The 23,217-nt window shown below is 31.9% G+C and overlaps 3 protein-coding genes across 9 annotated transcripts in view; 2 read left to right on the top strand and 1 right to left on the bottom strand.

Annotated features, from left to right (window-relative positions):
- LOC105459634 (gastrin-releasing peptide receptor-like) overlaps positions 1–6,145 on the top strand; it is a 20,545-nt gene extending 14,400 nt beyond the window's left edge. For 4 of the 7 annotated variants that reach the window (XM_011705815.1, XM_011705817.1, XM_011705816.1 and 1 more), the window contains 7 exons: positions 1,430–1,539; positions 2,501–2,734; positions 3,100–3,248; positions 3,757–3,956; positions 4,338–4,519; positions 4,654–4,868; positions 5,422–6,145. In XM_011705815.1, the coding sequence (XP_011704117.1) occupies positions 2,504–2,734; positions 3,100–3,248; positions 3,757–3,956; positions 4,338–4,519; positions 4,654–4,868; positions 5,422–5,659 (1,215 nt within the window). In that variant the 5' untranslated portion in view covers positions 1,430–1,539; positions 2,501–2,503 and the 3' untranslated portion in view covers positions 5,660–6,145. The remainder of the gene's footprint in view (positions 1–1,429; positions 1,540–2,500; positions 2,735–3,099; positions 3,249–3,756; positions 3,957–4,337; positions 4,520–4,653; positions 4,869–5,421) is intronic. The other 3 variants (XM_011705811.1, XM_011705813.1, XM_011705812.1) reach the window with 1 other exon arrangement.
- A 2,174-nt stretch (positions 6,146–8,319) lies between these two features.
- LOC105459633 lies at positions 8,320–12,551 on the top strand. The gene is made up of 5 exons (XM_011705809.1): positions 8,320–8,606; positions 9,464–9,504; positions 9,676–9,738; positions 10,600–10,711; positions 11,562–12,551. The coding sequence occupies exons 2-5, from the start codon at positions 9,487–9,489 to the stop codon at positions 11,993–11,995; spliced, it is 627 nt and encodes a 208-aa protein (XP_011704111.1). The 5' UTR covers positions 8,320–8,606; positions 9,464–9,486; the 3' UTR covers positions 11,996–12,551.
- Positions 12,552–13,177: 626 nt separating this feature from the next.
- On the bottom strand, positions 13,178–23,211 carry LOC105459632 (6-phosphofructo-2-kinase/fructose-2,6-bisphosphatase-like). Its single transcript, XM_011705808.1, has 6 exons — positions 22,146–23,211; positions 17,555–17,719; positions 17,245–17,405; positions 16,583–16,966; positions 16,163–16,432; positions 13,178–15,959 (listed from the first exon to the last, which is right to left on the bottom strand). Exons 1-6 carry the CDS (start codon positions 22,348–22,350, stop codon positions 15,531–15,533), a joined length of 1,614 nt encoding a protein of 537 aa, XP_011704110.1. The 5' UTR covers positions 22,351–23,211; the 3' UTR covers positions 13,178–15,530.
- Between the last annotated feature and the right edge of the window lie 6 nt (positions 23,212–23,217).

Here is a 23,217-nt window from a genome sequence, read left to right as displayed (position 1 = left end):
ACGTGTGCTCTTCCGATCTACTACAATAAACTTTACTGTAAAATCTTATTGTAGTGCACAGTAAAATTTGCCTAGATACTATATTGTCCCACAATTAACATGATTTGAAGGGTAAATTAAAAAAAAATTCTCTCCGTGCATGCTTCGTATATTCTGATTTTACTTTCTACCCTCATGTATTATTCGATATAACGTCGCGAAGACATCCGGCTGCCACTGCCGCAGCTTTGTAAGTCTGTTTTTGCATCTCCTCGCTTAGGTTTCTGTTGCTGCAGTTTATTGTCACTCCTAAATACTAGAATTTTATAATTTGCTCAATTAGCTTATTATATACCGCTAGTTTGCATCTTTTAGACTCTTTAGACATTACCTTTGTTTTCTCCAATGAGATTTTCAGGTCATAGTATTTAGCAGTTTCCTGAAATATGAAGAGCATTATCATTACCGTCGTAGATCATTTTCTGTTTTTGTCATCAATATCGTGTCGTCTGCCTAGCATAGGATCCTCACATTATTGTCGTCCATCCTATCTTGTTTTCATTTTTTTTATCTCTTTGATAATTTCATCTGTTATTATATTTAATAATATTGAACGGAAACTATCTCCTTGCTTTATCCCCGTCGATAATACAATATTTCTATTTCCTCTGATAGCCTTGCTCGGTTTTTATCTGGGCGCTATTTCCCGTGTTTATTTCCTGCATGATTCTGATAATTCATGTCATCTATTTTATTATGTCTCTTCAATATTTCAATTATGTAAAAATTATGTAAAATATTAGCTAAAATTCATTATTTTCACTAATGATAGACTGATTTCAATTTAGGGAAGAATTTGTAGTTGAGAAAATAGAGAAAATATGCGTCTCGCATAATGTAAATCGTACTGAATTCGCAACTCACCTAATACAATGGAAACTGCTAACAATAAGCATATTTTCAAAGTAGAGTTTCTCTCTCTCCAAGTAATATTAGCAAGCAATCTGAATAAGCCAAAATCAAAGCTCTCTTAGTAATGCACCATGTGCATTTGATTGGCCGATTTTATAGCATATGCTATCCAAGTGAACATGATATGTATACGTATATACATGATATAAAGGCACAGGAAATCTTAATCCCTTCTAAACTGGTTCTTTTTATAAATAGTCCACACACAATGATTGCCTAGTATAATAAACTGATAATTAAATTATTTTTTTGCTTATACTGATTTTATGCTACATTTATATTTAATTAAATTAATTATAAAATTAATGTGAACATTACGAAAATTTTCGTCTTTTATTTTTCTCTGATGACTATTTATGTTTGTGAAGAAACAATTTTAATTTTAAAATTGCTTATTATAGCAAGCATTTTAATTTAAAAATGTTTCGATGGATGAAATAAAGTAAGGAATATACCTAGCCTGTTTATACCATTACAGATTTGCACAATATAACCTGGTACAGTTGTACTCTTATCTGTAATCATTTCTATCATTCTATCTGCGATAACAATATACGATTATACCTAGGATAAACAACACAACAAGAGGTATAAATTGCAAAAAAAAAAATATTTTTTGCTTTGTTATTTGTATTTTTGGAAAAAATTGCATGCAGCCGAGATAAAGATTGCGAAACATTTATCACGTTTATCATTATCGGTTTAATCTAAATACATTTTATTACACCGTATTTCAAATTGACTGTGTATCGTTTTGTACAATCTGAATTTCTCATTGTATGTATGATGCAAAAAAAACAAGTTATATATTTATAAAACGCTACTGATAGAGTGTCTTGTGTTTTAATTTATACGAATATTTTTAAGATTGATTGCAAAAGAGAAGTATTATATTTAAATTCCGCTCGAAATTAATAAACGAAAGACGGAAGGAACGGCTAATTCGAGCACGTAAAGATGTTAAAAAATTGATAATTTATTATACATGTAGTTATTTTATACATGTAGTTAACGCAACGGTACATTTTCGGCCTTACTTGGCCTTTCTCAACCGCATAAAACTACATTAATGGAAATTTAAGGTATGCTGGACATACAAAACAACGGACATAACTATAGTTCTTTGAAAAACGCAAATCTCGTAAAAATAAAATAAATTAGCACTAAAAATTCACAATGTAAAATTATATGTAATAAATTATCAATTTTTTAACATCTATACGTGCTCGAATTATTGGCCGTTTCTTTTGTCTTTCAAAAGAAAAGAACCAAACGATGAAATATTAATTTTTTTACTTACGTGCGTTAATATTTTCACTCACAATTTTTTACGTATTTGCATGTAAAATAATGTGATTATATCTGCTAATTAATACGCGATATTTAAAAAGTGACTTTTATCATTGTACAGTTTCTTTTTTACTTGAATGCGGTATTTGATCTAAATATAATATTGTTCTTTTTTTTTGTTATTCTGCAAAAGATTTCTTCTTTTTCAAAGTTATCAAAAGCATCGGCGAGAAGCAACAAAAATGTTTTTTTGTTACAGATAATGACGACAGCAGATGATATTTTTAACATAACCTTAATGGACTATGACGAGAACGTATACATACCGTACGAACAAAGACCTGAGACTTATTTCGTACCCGTGTTATTTTCATTGATTTTAATCGTGGGTGTAATAGGAAACGGAATCTTAATTCTTATTTTACTATGTGACCCCAATATGAGAAATATACCAAACACGTACGTGCTATCTTTAGCTGTCGGCGATCTGTTGGTGAGTGGTACGGCTGTGCGATTGCGCTTCCTTTGTTTCTTAATATTTGTTTTCAATTTAAGAAAAGTAAAAATTATTTGATATAATTCTTTATCTCAAATATGAAAGCAAATTTCATACATAAAAAATCAAAATATATATTTCTCTCGAGGATAAGAAAATAAAAATAAAAAGGCATATCTTTTCTTAGAAATAAATTTTTATTAGGAAAATATCGGTAATTGAAATATATATTACACATATATTATATTCAAAATTTTCGATCTTCCAATAATTTTTATGAAAGTATTATGCTATGTCTTTATGATAATTTGACGGCACAGTATTATCTGAATCTCGAATACAGAGATAATTTATTGTTACAGATAATGGTGACTAGCGTACCATTTACATCAGTTATTTACACGGTCGAATCATGGCCATGGGGCGAAACTATTTGCAAACTATCTGAATGCGCTAAGGATATTTCGATTGGTGTATCGGTATTTACCTTAGCCGCTTTAGCAGCCGAAAGGTAAATACGTGAACTAAAGAGCGCTATCATTACGTGCAAATTAACTCAAGGAATTAAGCAAAATTTTAGTTGGATGATACTACAAATATCCGCAGGTTAATTTAACTCGAGAGACTAAAACTGAAATTTCAATCATATTATATAATATATCCAAGCGTCAAATCGGCTCTTGGAGCTAATTAACGTATGTTATGTAACTCATTTCAATGAACGATACCGTTGGCTATTAATGCAGATACAATTAAATTTTCCATGTTAACGATCATTAATATTCAGGACAATTAAATATGTTTGACCTAAATAATTCCAATTATTCCTCTTGATGTATTTTTTTCTAATTGTAAAATTTTATCTACGTCAAGTGAAAGATTAGTTTAGGTAAAATCGATAAGATACAAGGATCTGAGATATGCAAATTAATTATTGTTTGTATCTTGAGTAATTTATCTTTAAAATGAGTTTCTACCGCTTTTATGATCTGATGCCGCATCTTCTCACGTTCTTATAGATACTGCGCCATTGTGAATCCTATTCGTCGCCACATGGCGGGTTTAAGAGCAAACCCACTTACCATTTTAACGGTAACCCTTATTTGGGTCTTAGCGATTGTCTTAGCTATGCCCTCCGCGCTTTTCGCTAATGTATATTCTATAGAAATACATGAAAATCTTACCATTTCTATCTGCAGCCCTTTCCCCGAAAAATTTGGTAAGTCATAAAAACACTGCTCTGAATATCATAAAATTATAATTAAGAATATGTAAATGGATATGTACAGTGTAAAATTTATAATGAAATTTTAGACAATCTATGTGATAATGTCACATTTTATCTATTATTAGAAAGAAGGAGTTTCGAACTTTTTCTGATATAATTCATATATGATTAGTTAATAACTTTCATATTTTTATCATTTCTGATGTTAAATATAGCTCCAAAATGGAGTCTACATATTATTACATATACATATACGCAATTTTTTATCTTAACACATTGAGCAATATTAAAATTAAATATGTGAAAAAAAATTTTGTAACGCTAACGTAAGTAGTTAAGCAAACATAAACATTGCATAATGTGCTTTTACAGGGATGGCTTATGAAAAGGGTATTGTAATGTTCAAATTTTTGGCATATTACGTGATACCATTATGCGTGATAGCTAGTTTTTATTTAGGCATGGCATGGAATTTAACATTGTCAACCAGAAATATGCCAGGTGAACTTCCCGGTGGTGATCTTCACACTGATCAAATACAGGCGCGCAAAAGGGTATGTGAAAACATACTTCTTAAAATTTCGAAATATTAAAATCATGCTTTGTTTTATTGAAGTTTTTAAAATTCAATTGCCTCTTATTGGACGCCTTTGTATTAATGATTTTGTTTGTTGCTGCAATTTAACAGGTGGGAAAAATGGTAGTGTGTTTTATAATCGTTTTCGTGATTTGTTTTCTACCGTATCACATATTTATGCTGTGGTTCCATTTTACTCCAACGGCCCAGTACGATTATAATTATACTTGGCACTACTTCAGGATTGTTGGTTTCTGCCTCAGTTTCAGCAATAGCTGCGTTAATCCCATAGCTCTGTATTTAATTAGCCGTACATTTCGAGAAAAGTAAGTACATATATATTTCTTTACTCATAAAAAATGTCTATATTAATCAAATAAGTAAATTTTAATTTATAACAATTACTTAAAAACGTGATTTTTTTCTATTTCGATGTAACAATTAAAAACATTGAGGGACGCAAAATTCGCGTACAGGGTATATTACGCAAAATTTACTCTATAGTACATGAATCTTACGTACATAATCTTATTTATAATTAGGAAGTAATATTATCAGATAAACTTATTTTTATTTATAATAAAACATGTAATAGTTTTTCGTCATGTACTACTTCCTGAAAACTCGTCAAAATGCAAATTTTTCCGCAGACTTTTTTATTGGAAGATCGTTCATGTATTTTATATATTTTTTATGTATCGGTGAATAATTTTTTTCTGCTTATAAAGTACATGGAATATTATTTCTTTTTATATATATTATTGCATGAAAGTGTCCTATTTCAAAAAAGAGATATAAGTTTAATTATCGAGAAATTCTTTTTTTTTTAATAATATGACAACTTGTTTTTAAATTACTATTCCTGTTCTTCCGCTATAGGTTTAATAGATATTTATGCTGTTGTCTACCGGGTGTTCCCCCTATCTGTGGTAGAACTCGGATGAAAAACGGTATGATTCAGGGACACAGTGTTTTATCTCAAAGACGTCGACGATTGTTTCACGAGACCAGTTTCGGTTCCACCTCCCGAAGACGTACTCAAGATTCGACCGCGGTATTTGAAATGAACAGCATAAACTTAAATAAGGCTAACGTAGGCGATCGAAATCTTGCTTAAATCTTAAGTAATTTCATGTTTAATATAAACAAAACCTGCGGACGTCAATGTAAATTGCAGTGCAATTCGCGATACCACTACTATCGATAATGAATGCAGCTTCATCAAGATGATTACATGTGTGGTAACGCTGCAGGTTTTCCATTACGGGGAAAAAGAAACGCATTCAAATAGAAACTTTCGTTCAAATTGATATTTTCATAACCATTTTAAGGATTACTCACTTTTGGATACCCGCTTGTACATAATCTCTAAAAATATAGAATATATGTATGTAGCAATTTTTCAATTTACACTACGTACTTTTTCAGATACGTAGCTTTTCTTTAAAATAGTTGCATTTGCGGAGTCGGACTACAATCCTTTTTGCCGAAAGAATTCTTTCAGGCAACTAGTATACTTTTCACACCGTCAAATTTTTCTTTGATGATGTAATTAAATTAAATATAGAGAGTTAGGAAAGATATAATAACTTGCTAAAATTATAATATGCATCTGAAAATAATTTCTTATATTTGCAAACTAAAATTATTTTTTGCTTCGGCCTAATTTATAAAAAAATAATAAATAAAGGAATCAATGAAATATACCTTAAATTTAACTTTTGTGTACTTCTGAAAAATGCTTCTGAATGTGCTTTTTTAATGTGATTGTAGAAATGAATGAATAAGATGTATGAATACTTTGTCTATCATTAAAACGTAACCTATGTATAATAGTACTGTAGATGCACATACATGTATTTCTTGCTCAATCTAGTCTACAACTTATCAGTTAGTATAGCTATATATTATCTTACTATACGTTTTTCTTATTTGATTGAACAAGATTCTTCATTTCTTAATGAGATTGAAAGATTAAAAAGCAATCAATTTTCCAAAATTAATTATTAAACTCTTTATACATTTAATACAATATAATTATATAAACAACGAATGTTAAATTTGTTCTTTAACGCTATAAATAAGTAAGCCGTAAAAAAGAAATTAAATAGTAAGAGGTACAACGAGATGCGATCTAATGTTTATTAGTTTTATTATCTCTTTTATGGCAGTAATTGGAGTTAAATTAGATCTTACTGCAAATGTTTTATAAATGAGAAGAGCGTGAAAACACGGAACAAATGACATAAATAAAACAAAACTCATTTTAAATCTTAATAATTCAGCTATTTGATAGAATTATTTCTCATTAATCTATTTGATAGAATTATTTCTCATTAATAGAATCATCAAAATTTTTATTTTTAATGAGACTAAGAAATTAAGAAAAACAAGAGAATTAGTTTCCAAAAAAATAATTTTATGAATCTCTTTATAAAATAAAATTATGTAAGCAACGAAAGTTGTTCTTTAACGCGTTAAATAAGTGAACCGTAAAAAAGAAATTGAACAGTAAAAGATACAATGAGATTCGATCTAATGTTCATTCGTTTTACTACCTCTTTTGTAGTGGTAATTGGTTCACCGAGTTAAATTAGATCGTACCGCAAATGTTTCACGAGAAAAGAAAAGCGTGAAAACTCAAACAGATGACATGAAACAAAATTCATTTTAAATCTTGGCAACTTTAAACTGCGCGTAAGATAATATTATTTATGTATTTATAGATACATGCCTTATAAAGAGATGCTTTCTACCTATGAAAATGTTTTCTCCTTCTATTGCTTAAAAATGCGTAATAAATATATTAATAAAACTAAAATTCTATTTTGTAAATGCTTCTTATTGTGCTATATATATGTATACTTTTTATTGATCTCTATTGGGTTATTTACAAGGACTGCTGTTTCACTTATGACTTTTAATTCTTACATATTATCTTATAAATTAATTTATCTGTACGCTACAAATTTATATGTTTTATTGTAGTATTTAGTATAGTTATTGTATTTAAATTAAATTTGTGATGTGTACCACTAATTGCTAAGTATTTAAAAAGTAATTTAAGTAAGAAAAAAATATTCATTAATGTCTGAAACGACTACGCACTGTATACTAATAGATGCGAGATGTTTCAAAATTAATTTATTATATATTTTTGAGATGTTTCAAAATTAATTTATTATATATTTTTTGTAAAGAAAAAATCGATTTCACATTATTTAAAGAATCGATTATTTCAAGATATATGTATTACTTCGAAGCGTTGTATATTTTTCAAGAAAATCCAATTTTATTTGATATTTTGTATATTTTCCAAATATTTTCTTTTTATGCGTGACTGAATTGTAAAAATAACTCAAATAAATGTAATTTAAAACAATATTGTTTTCTCTTTTGCGTAAATAAATGTTATGGACGTGCACACGCAAAGATAACTCGGACATCATTTCTAAGTCGAATAAGAATTATCGATGTGAGGCTCCTCGGTGTGCATGCAATGTATTCCTCGCTCGCACGCGCCACTCGTCCGTTCCCTTCAACAGGGCACACGCAGGGGTCAGAGAGAAAGAGAGAGAGAGAGAGAGAGAGAGAGAGAGAAACAAGGGGAGCTCTTGCATCTGCCGTTCGTTCGGACCTTTACACGACGGTTAAACAGCCGGATTTCGAAGGGGACTCGTGATAGACAGAACTCCCTCGCGTAGGACCCCCTTTCTTCCGACAACGGTCGTGAAAATGAGGGGGTTGGTTGGTAGTACGCGACCGTCGACGTTAGTCAACAGTCGTGTCCATCGACAGTCCACCGTAGCGTACGGCTAATAACGTGGGAGCCGCGTTCTCATGATAAAAAGGGACGTGAAAAGGACGTGGTTTCTTTTTTTTTTTTACGAGAAAGGGTTTACCGGAGAAACTTTGTACAGCACAAAGGAACCGTTAGTGTACCTGCAAGCGCGAGAGAATCTCTTGATACTCCGGCACTTCCAGATAACGAAGCCGATACAACGGATAACTGATCCGAAATTAAGGGACAAACTTGTAGAGGTGCACGTCGAAGGCAGAAGCGCGTAAGTAACACGAGGTATCATTACTTCCAGATGACACAGTAAGACGACTCCCCAAACAGATGCCACCTTTCTAGCTCCCATTACAGCCTATATGTGTGTTTATATTTGCGCTAATTTTATTAAAAATTGCTGTGTCGTGATACGAAAATTTGATAACTTGTCAGACTGAATATTCCTGCAGCAAAAGCAATCAGAACTCTTTTGAAAGAATTTTTAAATGATAAAATATTAAACTATATATATATATATATAGTTTAATATTTATTCAATATATATATATATATACATATATATATATATATATATATATAAATTATTATTAATATTTTATCATTTAAAAATTTTTTCAAAAGAATTCTGTGTGCTTTTGCTGCAGGAATATTCAGTCTGACAGATCATCAAATTTTTATAATGTAGTTTAAAAAATATTCGACACAATAGATCTCGTAATTGGAGAACAAATCACTAATTAATTTGATTCAACCTCATGAAAACATTCAAACGTAACGGTACTCCGTACAGTAACGGATACTGTACGGAAACATCCAGTCGATACATTATTTCAAATAGCAATTGTAATGCATTATCGACATATAATACACAACCTGCTGCTATTATTACATTTCCGTGATAGTTGAACATCACACAAAATAAAGGAAACAAATATAGCAAAATTTTCAATTTTTAATGTAAATAAAAGCGAACAAAAGGGATTTAATTAAAAGTAACGTTGAGCATTATTATTGTTTGACGGAATTTTCTGAGGTTTTCTGAGCAGAAATTTATTTGTTACGATTAATCACGAATAAAATTTTTATGGTGTAAAAAGTCAATCTTTCAGTTTTATTGAATTACAGATGGATAAACACTGAGTCAGATCATGAAGAGATATTCGTCGGTAAGTTTATAAAAAAATGATATACTTTTGTAAAATAATACAGAATGATATTGTTATAAATTAACATTCCTAATTGTATAAAACAGTGATGATTTAAAATTATATATTAATATATTTAAAATTATAAAAAATTATAAAAGAAATTCTTTTAATACATTTTTGTGTATTCAGGCACCTTGTTTAGAAGACGTTGGCAATGAGGCTAAAAGAACAAAAGGATGTGAACAGTACGCGGTACGTTAAGCTTATTAATTAAAATCTCATTAAAATATTACGTTTAATGGGATGAATATTGATAATATATAATTATGTAAGTACTAGTCAAGTTTGATTAAAAAATGAATAAATGCCAGTGATAAAAATTGTTTTAACAAGAAAAAGAGACAAAACAGCTATTTGTCAGTATTCATTGAAGTGTTTATAATAAAGTTAGATAATATTTGTAATTCCTTCTTGTCCGCAATTATTGCATTTAATAAGTAATGTAATCGTATTCAACTTGAGGAATTATTCGATTAAACAAAAATTATATTTATTTCCAAGTTCTTGTAAACTTATTACTGCAATAAAGCAATAAATGCTTATACCAGAAGAAATATAATTCAAATTTTCCTCTTTAACTGCTTCTTTTTATATCTGTCTGCAGTCACGAAGCTATCTTTTCTACATGAATTTATTTTACATATATACGTTACATCTCCAATTCTTAAAATTTTATAAAATGTAAAAAGCCTTAGCTGCATGGAATTCCATTATATTGGCTTTAATCAATTTAAAAAAATGTGTAAAAAATGTTAAATCTTTTTTTATTCTACGTATATATATCATTATATATATAGTATAGAATAAAAAAAATTTGAAATTTTTTGCAAACTTTTTTAAATAAAAATTTACATTATAAATTATTAATCAATAAAGAGCTGGAAATAGATAAATTTTTAATAGAGAATTAGAAATAAAAAATTATTTTATAAATAATTATCAATTATTAAATAAATATAGACGTTTTAGAAAAAAAAAATCAATATTGTAGAAATGTCTTTAACGTGACTAAAAACATGTTCCGTATAGTGTGTGTATCTCACTTTTCTATAGGATCCAAATACAAGGGAATATCTCCAATTGGCTTTAGCCAGAGTCCTAGAATTACAACGAGAAATCAAGGATGGCACATACGTTGCAGAAACCGATAATGGCAGTGATCTGGGTAACGCAAAACTTTTCTCGCATTTTTTTTCTATCAAGCATTGCGTAACTCGCTCGATATCACCGACAAGAACTTTTGCAACATTCTGCAATGGAAAAAAGAATGTCTATACTCTAAAACTCTGTAAGACCTTCCTCCTGAAGTTTGAGACAAAGTTCATTTCCATTACCCGACATACTGCAACGAACTTTTTAGTGCCATTGTGAATAGCAAAATGATTTATCTGAATAATTGGTTATCATAGTAAAATAATATTTTTGTAAAAAGATTTATTTATTTATTTTCTTTATTTCGGAAACAAGAGAAAATTGGAGTATCCCGGACTTATATCAATTGTCACAGATATTTTGAAAGATTCTGCAAATTAAATTCCACGTAAAAATATGAAACGACATCAGTATGTAGCTAGGTGGAAGTCATTCTCATAAGATATCTTAACAATCTCGTCAAATTTGATTCTTAATGCAACATGACGTCAATTCATTCGTATGCTATGTGGGACAAAATGAGAATTATTTTACTGCTCTAAAGTTTTTTTGATCAAAATTTTGCAAATTAAAAATTTAATTTTTTATTTAGATTTTATTTATTTATTTTGTTATCTCTCTCCCTCTCTCTCTCTCTCTCTCTCTCTCTCTCTCTCAAAGTCTAAAATGTAAACTATAATAAATAAATAAATATTTTGATGCAAGATATCTTATGCTTTTATATATGTATGTATAAATTCATATTTAAACCTTTCTAGTTTCTATATTATTTTCACATTTTTATGAACACAATCTTTACAATCATAAATTAAAAATCGTTAATTTCAAATTTATATTATTAAAATATTTCTGTTATTTTACAGATGCGTCGGGCAGTGAGGAAGATTTAACGAAAGAAATTTTTACCAAAGTATTCCGAGATCTACCCGGGACACCTAGTTCTTTTGCTAAAATAATAGACAGAGGAACGCGTTGGAAAAATCATCGTATTGATGCCATTCATACTAAAAAGATACAATTACTGGGTTTCGATACTTGTCGAAGAATGGCCCTTGAATTCATGAGAGCTATCATGCCGGAATCACGGAACAGATCCTCCTCATTAAATACGATTGAACTCGACAATTTTCAACGAAACGAATCGTTGCATTTGAAAGATGAAATTCAAGCGAATAATTTTCGTAAACAGGAATCGAACGCGCAAGAAATTCGAGCAAGAATGTTGAGAAGTTTGGATTTGCATTTGGCCGCTAAACAAAGAGACTATACGTCCAAATTAATGAAATCGAGTATTTAATACTGGAAATGACATCTTCAAGTGGAAATAGATTGAGTGCGGAAAATTTCCGAATTCAATATTCTCAACATATGCCGGATTATTGGAAATATTATGCTGAAAGTCCATGATAGATGATATTTATTTGTATATCTTTTTATTCATTAAGATGAGATTGTCTCATAAACGAATATGATTCTGTTTAAAAAAATTTTGCAGAAACGCTGTCAATTTTTTTAGATTTATAAAAATTCTAAATGAATAATTAATATTTTGCTTCTATAGGGAAATAACTGATTTCAGTTCTTGTAGTATTAATGAAAACTTATCTAGTCATATATGTGAAACTTGCTAGTCATTACATGATTATTCTGCAAAGATTTCTATTTTATTTAATTTAGTTTATTTAATTATTTAGTTTATTTAATTATTTTATATAGATGTCATTTTATATAGGTCATTAATGCCTTCCCACTTAAAATTAATTTTCTCTGATCGGACGCATTTATAGATATCCGTTCAGCATGATTGTCAGATTCAATAAATGTAAAATTGCGAATAAATTAATAGTTTTAAACAAATTTTGTTTATTTTTCTCTTTACAAATATGTTGCATAAAATTGTAAAACTAATTCTAATACTTTATTAATTTTTAAAAATTTGGATTTTTGCGATTCGAAATCCTGAAAATTTAAGGAAGTCTCGAACATTTCTTGAAATTTTTGAAAATTGTAATTTAACTTGGAACAATTTTATACTGTACAAATCGAAATAAATAAATAATTTTAACCTTATCACTGATTATAATTTCTATTTAAATTTTCTTGAATGTTGTAGTTAATTTTTAAAATACAAGATCTATTAATTTCTAAAAATCTGTTTTGGAATAACAAGTTTGAAATTTTTTTCTGTTGGCTTATTGTAACAGATATAATAATAAACTTTATAGATTAGCGGGATCAAGGGGAAAAAATTATATTTTTATAATACTTTTATTTGAAAAATGAGATTGAAACAAGAAATGTAAAATGTAAGTTTTGTAAAAAAAATTTATTCAGTGTACAAATAAAAAATTCTAAAGCTTTCAAACTATGAATAATATATCTTAACCATATAATATACATATTACAAATTATAATTCACCTTTCGCGGCTTTCGAACGTATAGAGTCACGAAATATCTAGCAGTCGAAACATCGGAAGATCGACTAGATCGCTTCTTTATTCGGAAAGGAAGACATACATAGCACACATAATTATTTTTTCTAAAATAAGTAAAATTATTGAACTGACCCTCGGGAAGCGCGAATAATCAGAATTCGGAGCTTAGCGTCGCGTTGAATCCAGAAAAACTTCGCGTTCACGGCTAAACAAATATTATGCGTGTTTATGCAATAAACTATTCTAATAAAATACAGTAAAGTATCAGTGGATTAACGAGGTTCGATGGATCAACGAGGATTAACTTGTATACATTATTTCGCAAAGTTTTGCTTGTTTAGGCCCAGTTTCACATTTCGCGTTTAACTCAATTTAACCGAAGTTCAATTCGCTTTATCTTTTTCTAATCTAAGAATGAAGAGATAAACAGTAAGCAAGCCGAGATTAAAGTTAATCTTACATTTGTGGAACCGGGCCTTAGCCCGGAATAACGTTTTAGTTACGGGAAATCATAGCAAACTCACGCAGGACTTTGAATTCTACTCCATGAATTTAACACAACCCTTGATTTAAATTATCCAAAATGCATGTATCATTAAATGTCCACGTCTTACATTAAGTTGCATTCATATTTTGCATTGATATATGCTAAAAATACACATTTCAACAAGTCCCTGGTATATGGATTTAAATAGAATTTATATAAATATGTGTAACAAGAAAATTCGTTTCGATAAAAAGATTTACTAGTAGTGATAAATTATCAATCTGTACGTTTAAATCATTGTATACGATAATCGCAATATTATATTATCTTATTTCGCAGAAAATTTATCGATATAATAAGCTCTCTTTCTCATTGTTTGCAGACAGTCGTAATTCATAACGACTTCAATAACTAATAAAGTTCCTGTCTCTGATAATAATGATAAGCTTTCAGTTAAGATTTTTCTTCGATCATCCATTTCGTTGTTTCTTTATAATAAGAGTTTCTCTATAATTTACTAATACGTGAAATGATGCATGGTGGTTAATAATTTAGTACTTAAAAATTATTACAAATAATAAACATATTGCATTGCTGGGCAAAATACAAAACGAATTAGTCATTATAAAGGAAGTATAGCTATATCTAATAATTACATCTAATATCTATCCTTTATAAAAATATAAGGTTTTAGAGTACCCAGATAAGTTTTTTTTACTGTTTTGATCGTATCATATAAAAGGCCGGATAATTAAGGCATGATGTCACAAAATCAATCGTTACATTTGTCAACTCGCGTGTATATGAACGTATTCCGTTACTCTTTATTTATTTCGACACAATCGATGGGACACTCAAACGATCAAATGAGACGATAAAGGAGATCATAAATTTGATTAAAAAAAAAAAGATCACAGCACGGAGTAAAAGTTTCGCAAAATATTTCGAGAGAAAAAGAAATTTTTAAAATGCTGAGATACGAAAAAGTACGATGATTTATACGCGCGTAGTGACTACAGTGACCGAGTATCTACGCGCTACTATTTCTCTATCACAAACAGTTTTCAACATCAAATCCTCATCCGTCCTATATACAAATCTGTGCGTATGTTTAGCACGACGAGTAATATATATCTCAATCTATGGCATGCGCTACCATACTATAAATCGAACAACACTATAAACTACTGATAAAACTATGAGCGATACGTAGAGGGCTCGAGTCATGGGCTTCCAATTGCTATCAAAAAGGTGTACATTATCGACATTCTATAGACCTATAGAACTATCGTCAAAATCGATCCGGACGTACACAAAACATTGCACAACTAAGTATCAAAGATATTTCTGCTCGAAAGTCTGTATGCGTTTCTCTGTTATTATATAAAAGAATTCTTGATATCGAAGCAGATATTTCATTTTCATCTATTGCGTCCGTTGATTGCACCTAAATTAAGTTGACACGTCGTGTCTTTGCTCAATACTACGCGCGAAGATATAACAAAATTACTTATGTTGTTGCCACTATAAGAAAACTAATAATGACAGTGTGATCTAATTTCCCTTCACAATAGTAGTAAATCCCAATCACACACAGGTAAGTAAATAATCATTTTTAGCGCCGAAAAGTATACAGCTAATTATTGATACAAGTGACGAACGCCTTGCTTCAATTGTGACATAAATCAACTTTTGAAGATGTTATTAATCTTTACTAATCTAATTAAAAAATATATTATAATTAAAATTTATATAAATTATGATGATGTTACCTTATTTATTTGATTTCCTTCAATTGTCTGATACTGTACGCAAAATTGTATATTAAATCGACCATCAGGAATTAAACGAATCGTCATGTTTAAAATTTTGATTGAAGTCATTTTCAAAACGGACGTTTTTGGTTCTCTTAGTGCTGCTGCACGAGAGTGGGCCCGTTGCCGGGGTTCCTCCAAGGATCCGGTATATCGAAGTGGGCGGGAACCGTGATCAGAGCATCCGCAGCGGTGCGGTCGCCGCTGCAGTTCGTCGGCTTGACGCGAGTCGTGTTTACGCACTCGATCGGCAGCTTGATGAACTCGAGCTTGTAATTGTAACCCTGGCTGGTGATGCAGATAATGGTGTGCAGCGGCACTTCCATGTAGGGCAGCTCTTCGGGTTTCTTATCAAGAAAGAATCCGATGATGCAGCGCAATATCGCCTGATGTGACACCACGAGAACGTTGTTGGAGCGTTGCAGCTCGGCGATCACCGGATCGACACGTTGCATCGCGTCGATGTAGCTCTCGCCCCACGGATAACGATAACGCAGCTTGTCTTGATCGCGCCAAGCGAACTCCTGTCGCAAAATTAAAAACAGACATGCGATAGCGTTGTCACGGTTGTTTCGCACACGATTAGCGACTGCCTTCGATTTAAAAAAAAAAAAACTGATTGCTCGAACCGCTAAATTTAATCCACGACTCGAAGCTCGAGTATTTTTAGCTGGCAATCGATACTCTGCTCCGTCGAGCAGAATATCGTCTTAAAAATAACAATTACCTGCGGATAATGCTCCTGCATCTCTTCGTAAGAGAGGCCCTCGCACACCCCCGCGTGAAGTTCATTCAAAGCGGCTATATGTTCCTGGGGAGCTTCAATACCGCGCACCGTTGCAATCGTTCTGCGGAGGCGACTGGTGAGAACCCGTAGATCGGGAATACGCATAGCGTTGAACTTGTTTGACAAGGCTTGAGCGTAACGCTCACCTCTGGCGCTTAATACCGCGTCGCCGCCGATTTTACCGACCACGTTGTACTCGCTTTCGCCGTGCTGCAATGAAATATAAATAATATACATATAATTCAAAATTGTAAACTATAAAACATTGTAAAACGCGAAGCAAAATAGAAGATGAAAAATAAATAGCGACAAAATATATAATTATAAGATATTCTATTTTTATCGCAATGAACTGCTTACCCTCGAGAAATAAAGTGTGTGGGATTTAAGGCTGATATCTCCGAGATATCCAAGCACGCTGGTTTCAATATGACCGGATACTTTGCAGGTCTCGATATCCATGGTAGCGGTGTTGATCTTGATTCTGGGATAAGTTCTATCGTCCATAGGTTCGTACAATCCAGCGTAAAAAGCGATCTTTGAGCGCAGATCTTCCGCGGCCAAGGTGGCGTCCATTCCCGCATAGTCGGCGCAATGTCTCACGATCTCCTGTTGGTTGTTCTTCAGGACTTCTGGATCATCGCAGACGCATTCGATGAAGAGAACGCGGTAACCAAGTTGGCTGGCGAAGTAATCGCAGACCTCCGTGCGTTGCGTTCGCGTGATTAGCATAGCGTCCAGGATCTTAATACAGGAGAGAGAGAGAGAATAACTGTAAAATGTCGTACTGTTTGTAAAGCTACTCAAATAATTTAATCATTTAATTAAAGTTGTCACGCAGTTTCCTACGACATCACTTTATCGTAGGAACAGAGAAGTAATCAAGAATGTGTGCTCTCGAATAGGATGTAGATTAGTAAAGTTAAGTGCTCTTTGTCATAATAAAGAGATAACGTTACTCGAGATATTTATGTCTCTTTACTAATCGTAATCTCGCGAAGAAACTGTCTGTGGACACTTACCGCTACAGTGTTTCCAGATGCGAGCCATGCCGCGCAATCCTGCATGGCATCTCTTTGAGCGAGAGCTATTAACGCACTGTTTGCCGCATTATCTGACCGGAAGAGTTCGTGTGTTATATGAGATTCGAATCGTTTTCTTCGGTAATCACTCACACGAAACACTGAAACAAGATATTTATATTGTAAGTCTTTAATCTCTCGTTTAATCAAGAATAAAAGTTGAATATAGCAAAAAATCTCTATGGATTATTGTATAACGGACTTGATATAATAAATGTTTATCTTAAGACAAGTCATTAAATATACCTACCTTTTGTAGTTACGCCATTCCAAATGAGTCTGCGAGCAAGGCTCTGCCCGATTTGGCTTTTTCCGCGAGCCGGTAGACCGCAAGTGGCTATGACAACTCCCGCGAATTTGCGCGATGACTTTGCTAGACCCGAGATTCTTGCTGCGACCTTCTCTTTACCGGGGTCTAAGCAGAATAAAGAGAATAGATAATGAAGAATGCAAAATTCTATTTGCGCTTATTAGGCAATTTATGCAAGTACCATCTTGAATTTAATACGTTAACGACTGAAATTATTTTATGACGTAAATTTTGCAACATATTTCTCTCATTCATACACGAGTGTGAGAATTTATTTCAATCTATATTGTACCTATAATTTATATTAAGTATTTATTAAAATATGTCTCTCAATGATATTATAATAACATTAAATATACAGTGCATAATGCAAAAAAAGTCACATTTTTTCAATTAATTTTATTTCTTGAAAATCTCATCCGAAAATAAAAATATAAGACATGTTTATAAAATGTTAACATGTATATTTATAAATTTTATTGACGACATTTCGAGACAAACATTGGAAAAGTTTGTCTCGAAATGTCGTCAATACAATTTTTGCAGAGAATTACAGGATAATAACTAAATATAATGTTATTAGTCAGAGCTTCTTTGAACGAGGCATTTTGTGATACTAGCGCGAAAATTTTGGCAATATATTTGGACACATCTTATGCTTACAGACGTGAGCAGTAACATGAGAATGGTATATACAGCACGGTGGTATATACGACAAAGTGTGACTTTGGACTCGCAGCAACATAGTACTAAAACTCCGCTCTTCTTGAAAATAACGAGAGATCGTAAAATGTATCAGATGAACTACGGGAGTTGTGGAAATACATTCGAGCTACAGTGTAGAATAATATTGCATTATGCATTGACTTGAATTTTTACACTGCATTAGGTACACATTTGCAAAAGCATCTAATTTGTATTTTATGAGAACGCCGTGCGTATGAAATACAGATGCACATATGCATATATAATGTCATATAAGTACAGAGAAATAATTTCGCATTATCACTCACTGACAAATGCTACACGTGTTTGTAAAAAAAAATTACTTTTGATTCAATGATTTGGAACTAAAACATCGATGAAGTATATTTTATAGATATAAAACAAAAAAACTATAAATTTCTTTAACAATAATGTATGCTAATTAAATCGATTAGTCAATATACGACAAAAACTCAATTCAAATTTCCAAACGTTTAATATATATGTATAAACAGATCATAAAGATTCATTGTGTATCGAAAAATAAGAAATAATTAAGTTTACAAAAATATTGACAATTTCATTAATTAAAATGCACACATAAGAAAATAGATATTGTACAAATTAATTTTATAATTTTAAAATTGGCAGGTGAGTAATATTAATTTCACGTATAAAGCATGTGTTAATTATCTTATCTAGCCCATATTTGTCTAAAAGTATGATATAAAGATTGAAGCCTGACAAGAGCGATCGATAGAGGCGATATTCTATCAGGGAATCGAAACTTAATTGTTCTAGAGACTTTGCATAAATTTAATGAATACTATGACGTCGAACGAGCGGGCAATCAAATATATATGATGCTTCATGCCCCACTAGCAACGGGTTTTATATTTAGATTCGTAAACGCGCGTGAACTGGCTTTGTTTCGGCTTCTCCACGCATTACCGAAGCCAACAATAATGTTCCTTTTAAACACAGTAAAATTCCAATTATTCTTAGCAGGAATAAAATAATTTATTCTCTTTCTTTAAATTTTGCAAACATGTGGTGTATATTATCGCTATCAGGCATTTTTTGAGTCTGTATTTTGAACAATGCTATTTTATGTTTAATATATTTTGCTCAATTATATTGATTATAACCTGTACAAACATAATTAATAAACTGACTTAATTTTATTATTAATTATTGTTGCGATTTATGAGCTAAACGAAAATGGCAGCTTAAGAGGAAATTCCAAAAATATAAAGCATTACCTGTGTTCATATATATGATAAACTTATCTTTCTATATTCCATATCTGAATTCAAAATGATAACACATATGCATAATGACTTAGGATTTATATTATCTCACCAGTGTTATCAACAGATAAAAATTTAACGGTAATGCGTTCGTGGAAATCAGGGGTTATACTTCTGATTATTGTACGCCTGTGAGATAATTTATTGTTCTTGTGCATGAATGTTCAAAAATTTTCTTTAATATATATTTTTATATTGTATAATGTGACTTAAGATTATTTATTTATTTATTAGTAAAAATAATACAGATATTAAACAAATTAAGAATTCAATTATTCAAACAATCTTCTTTTTGATGAAACCTAAGAAATTTTCTTTTACAATATTTAACATTTAAAAAATATTATTAAATTAAATGTGAAGAATAAAAATAACATCACAAATACGAATCTTATTTTCAAAATAAATAAAAACAATTTTAGTAGAAATTTGATTCAAAACTCTAGTATATTCCATGAGATTTTTTTTAGTAAAAATTTACGATGTTTAATTCCATCCACTTGTTTCAACAATTTCTCTCATATTCTCAAAAGAATTTTTAAATGTAAGAAATTGTGACAATTCTGAAATTCCCGATACTTGCATAACTTAGGAGATAAGAGTCGAATACAATTTGGTTCCTGACGACATAGTGATAAGTTATCGATTTCTCAATGCCAAAATGATAAATTAAAGATACGTTTCAGTGTATAGGTATATTTATCGTTTCAGATAATATTTACAGACACATAATATTTAGCTTTAGAAGGAAAAAAGTCTCTCATGTATGTCTTTCTCACGTAAATATATAATTTTTAACAGGTAAGTATTTTATTTAATTCTTGCAAAAATATTGTGTATTTTGATTTCCGTATATTTTAATTAATGTATACAACATGTTGTACGACACAAAATATTCATCGTTTTTATTAAAAATTTTTTTGAACGTGGATAATAATTTCAACTAAAAGTGTATATATTGCTGTATATATAAAAATTAAACATCATTAAGCAGAATATGATGTAGGAATTACCAATCAATGCTTTGCAATATTTGCATACAATCTATTCATTAAACAATCTTTTGTTTAATATATTTTAATTGTGTCCAATTTTATTTTCCACGATATCTATGTTGAGTATTTCACAAAATTATATTCCATGGAATTGTAAGAATCCGATAATGCGTATAACAATGGCGTTTGTAACACGAGAACAATGTCGCAAAAAATGCAGATGTAATAAAAATGAAACACATTAATGGGGCAATGCTCGCGCATTCTCGAGTTTGCATTAACAAGTTTGAGAAAGAATATCTGAACTACTTAAAGCCGAAATATTAATTATCTTTTCACGCGTCGATAATTTATCCAAGCCGTAGTGTGTAAGATGAAAATAATATGACGATTAAATGGATCGCATTCATATGTTTATTTATATCCTTTATAATTTTAGCCAGCCACCTTCTCTCATGCACACAGAAGATAATGACGATAGTACAATGTAAACTTATGCATGTACTTTCCACACTTTGAAGACACAAAATATTCGCTGCTATTAATTTTACGCTGAAAATAACGAATGAAGAAGCGTTAAGTGTAATGTAAGACGGGCAGGACGGACATTGCGATAGCAAAGACGGCGACCTCAATACTCGAGTCATTATTTTCCTTTCACTTTTCATTTCCTTAGAATTTTATTAAATCGACTTCTAACACAATGTAAAAAGAAGTTTGCAGCTCCATAGAGCATATATTACCTATATGTGTTACGTATGTATTTATTTTTTATAAACGAAAATTGAGAAAGAATGAAAGGCATAAATTTCAAGTTTACCCTTTTCTACCTCAATATACGGTGAATGTTTGTTTGAAATTCTACTGAAATGAATCAGCTGATTGCAACAACAAGTAGCGAATAATATTAATGCACATACACAAATTGCAAAAGCTACTTACAATGCACTTATTATTTGATGACGTAAACCTATTAAAATACTTATGTTAATTACATTGGTCAACGTACAAATAACGCACAAGTATTTTTGAGAAAATTATGCTAGCATTTTCTTATAGGACAATTAACAAATAAACAAATTTGTTGTTTAATTGATAATTATTCTAAGAACACATTTATTCTTCATAATAAATACTTCAATACTTTGGATAGTCTACAATAGGAATTTATGATAAATAAATACAATGGTAACATTACTTTTTACCACGGATTTATTCGAGCTTCTTTCATTCTTTTTTTTTCGAAGATTACGTAATTGAATGCTATCATGCAACCAGGAGCTTAGTATATGTTTGATGAATTATGTATTCTACTATACTATACGTTCGCCATACAAAGCACTTTGTCAATATAGCCACGTTAATTATATGCAGATAAGCACCATTAGCCGCAACAAAAAGCGGGTGTTTAAAAATAGTGACGTGTAAAGAAGACATATACACATTACGTAAGCAAACGTCTTACACCCCCTCCCCTCCCTCCTCCCTCATCAAGCAAATCACCCTATACGCGAACTTTACCTTGACGCTGCTCTTCCGCGTTGGGGGCCATGATGGTTGTGTTATCGGCGATCAAGGGTGTCTCCGTGTTAGATGTTTGCCTCACGGCGAGATCGCTTTTTTTCTCCTGCAGGAGGCCGGCTTGCAGGGCCAGTTTTCTGACCGCGAGACAGTAACCCAGTAACGGAGTCGCCAGCAGGTCAAAGCATGCGGCGACCCAGGGCATAACCGAGAGATCCGACGGAAAACAACCGGTCTTCCGGGGTATTCGGCTCTCCCTCACTCTTCCTGTCCCTTCCGTTGGTGACGAAATTATGGTCGATTAGAGAATAACACCGGAGCAAAAGGAAGCCCGATGCGTGTGTATGTGTGTGTGCGGAGCTAACTGCTCCAACGGAAAAAAAAAATAAAATAAAATAAAACCGCCAACGAGAGCCGCTTCTACTCTATCGCGCGAATACTCTACTCGCGAATTTATACTCGCTCCCGCGGCTAAAACTCCGCTTCTCGCGACTTCTCTACTTCCTGGTCAAGCTCCCCGGCTAAAGCTCTTCCGAGAAGTGATCGCTGCTCGTGTGCCGTATTATAGACAGCAGATCCTCCCTCATTCCAATTTGCTTGATCCTCACTTCCGGAGCCAGTTTGCGGGCTTCCTTGGGATCGGTCAGAGAAGAGGTCAGATCTCTTGCTCGAGGCGTGCCGCGCGATTCCCTTTCGCCCGTGCGCGTTTCACTCGCTGTTATTGACGATAATGTTGTTGCCGTTGCTGCTAACGCCGTTGCTCGCTGGCGACTGTGTGCGCGCGCGCGCGCGAACGTATGTACACCCGCTGAAAATTTACATAGTAATAGCGACACCGGTCGCGCGGCTCCGATATTTCACCGACCGCTTTTTTCTGCTCCGAGATTCTAGGCGGCTTTTGAGGTCGAGGTCACTCGCCGTGATCACTCGTACACTCCTCTTCTATCGATGCGATTTCTCTTCCTGCTCCGTTTTCCGACGAGAGAGACTCCGATCGACGTGCTGTCGACGTAGAGGCGTTCAACCCAGCCAGGTGACTATAGAGACCTCGACTAAACGCTTCCCGAGATTT

The sequence above is a fragment of the Wasmannia auropunctata genome, unplaced genomic scaffold (genome assembly GCF_000956235.1).
Source record: "Wasmannia auropunctata unplaced genomic scaffold, wasmannia.A_1.0 LD334173.1, whole genome shotgun sequence".
NCBI lineage: Eukaryota > Metazoa > Arthropoda > Insecta > Hymenoptera > Formicidae > Wasmannia > Wasmannia auropunctata.
Note: the sequence above shows the minus strand (reverse complement) of the source record. Positions and strands in the feature narration are given on the sequence as shown.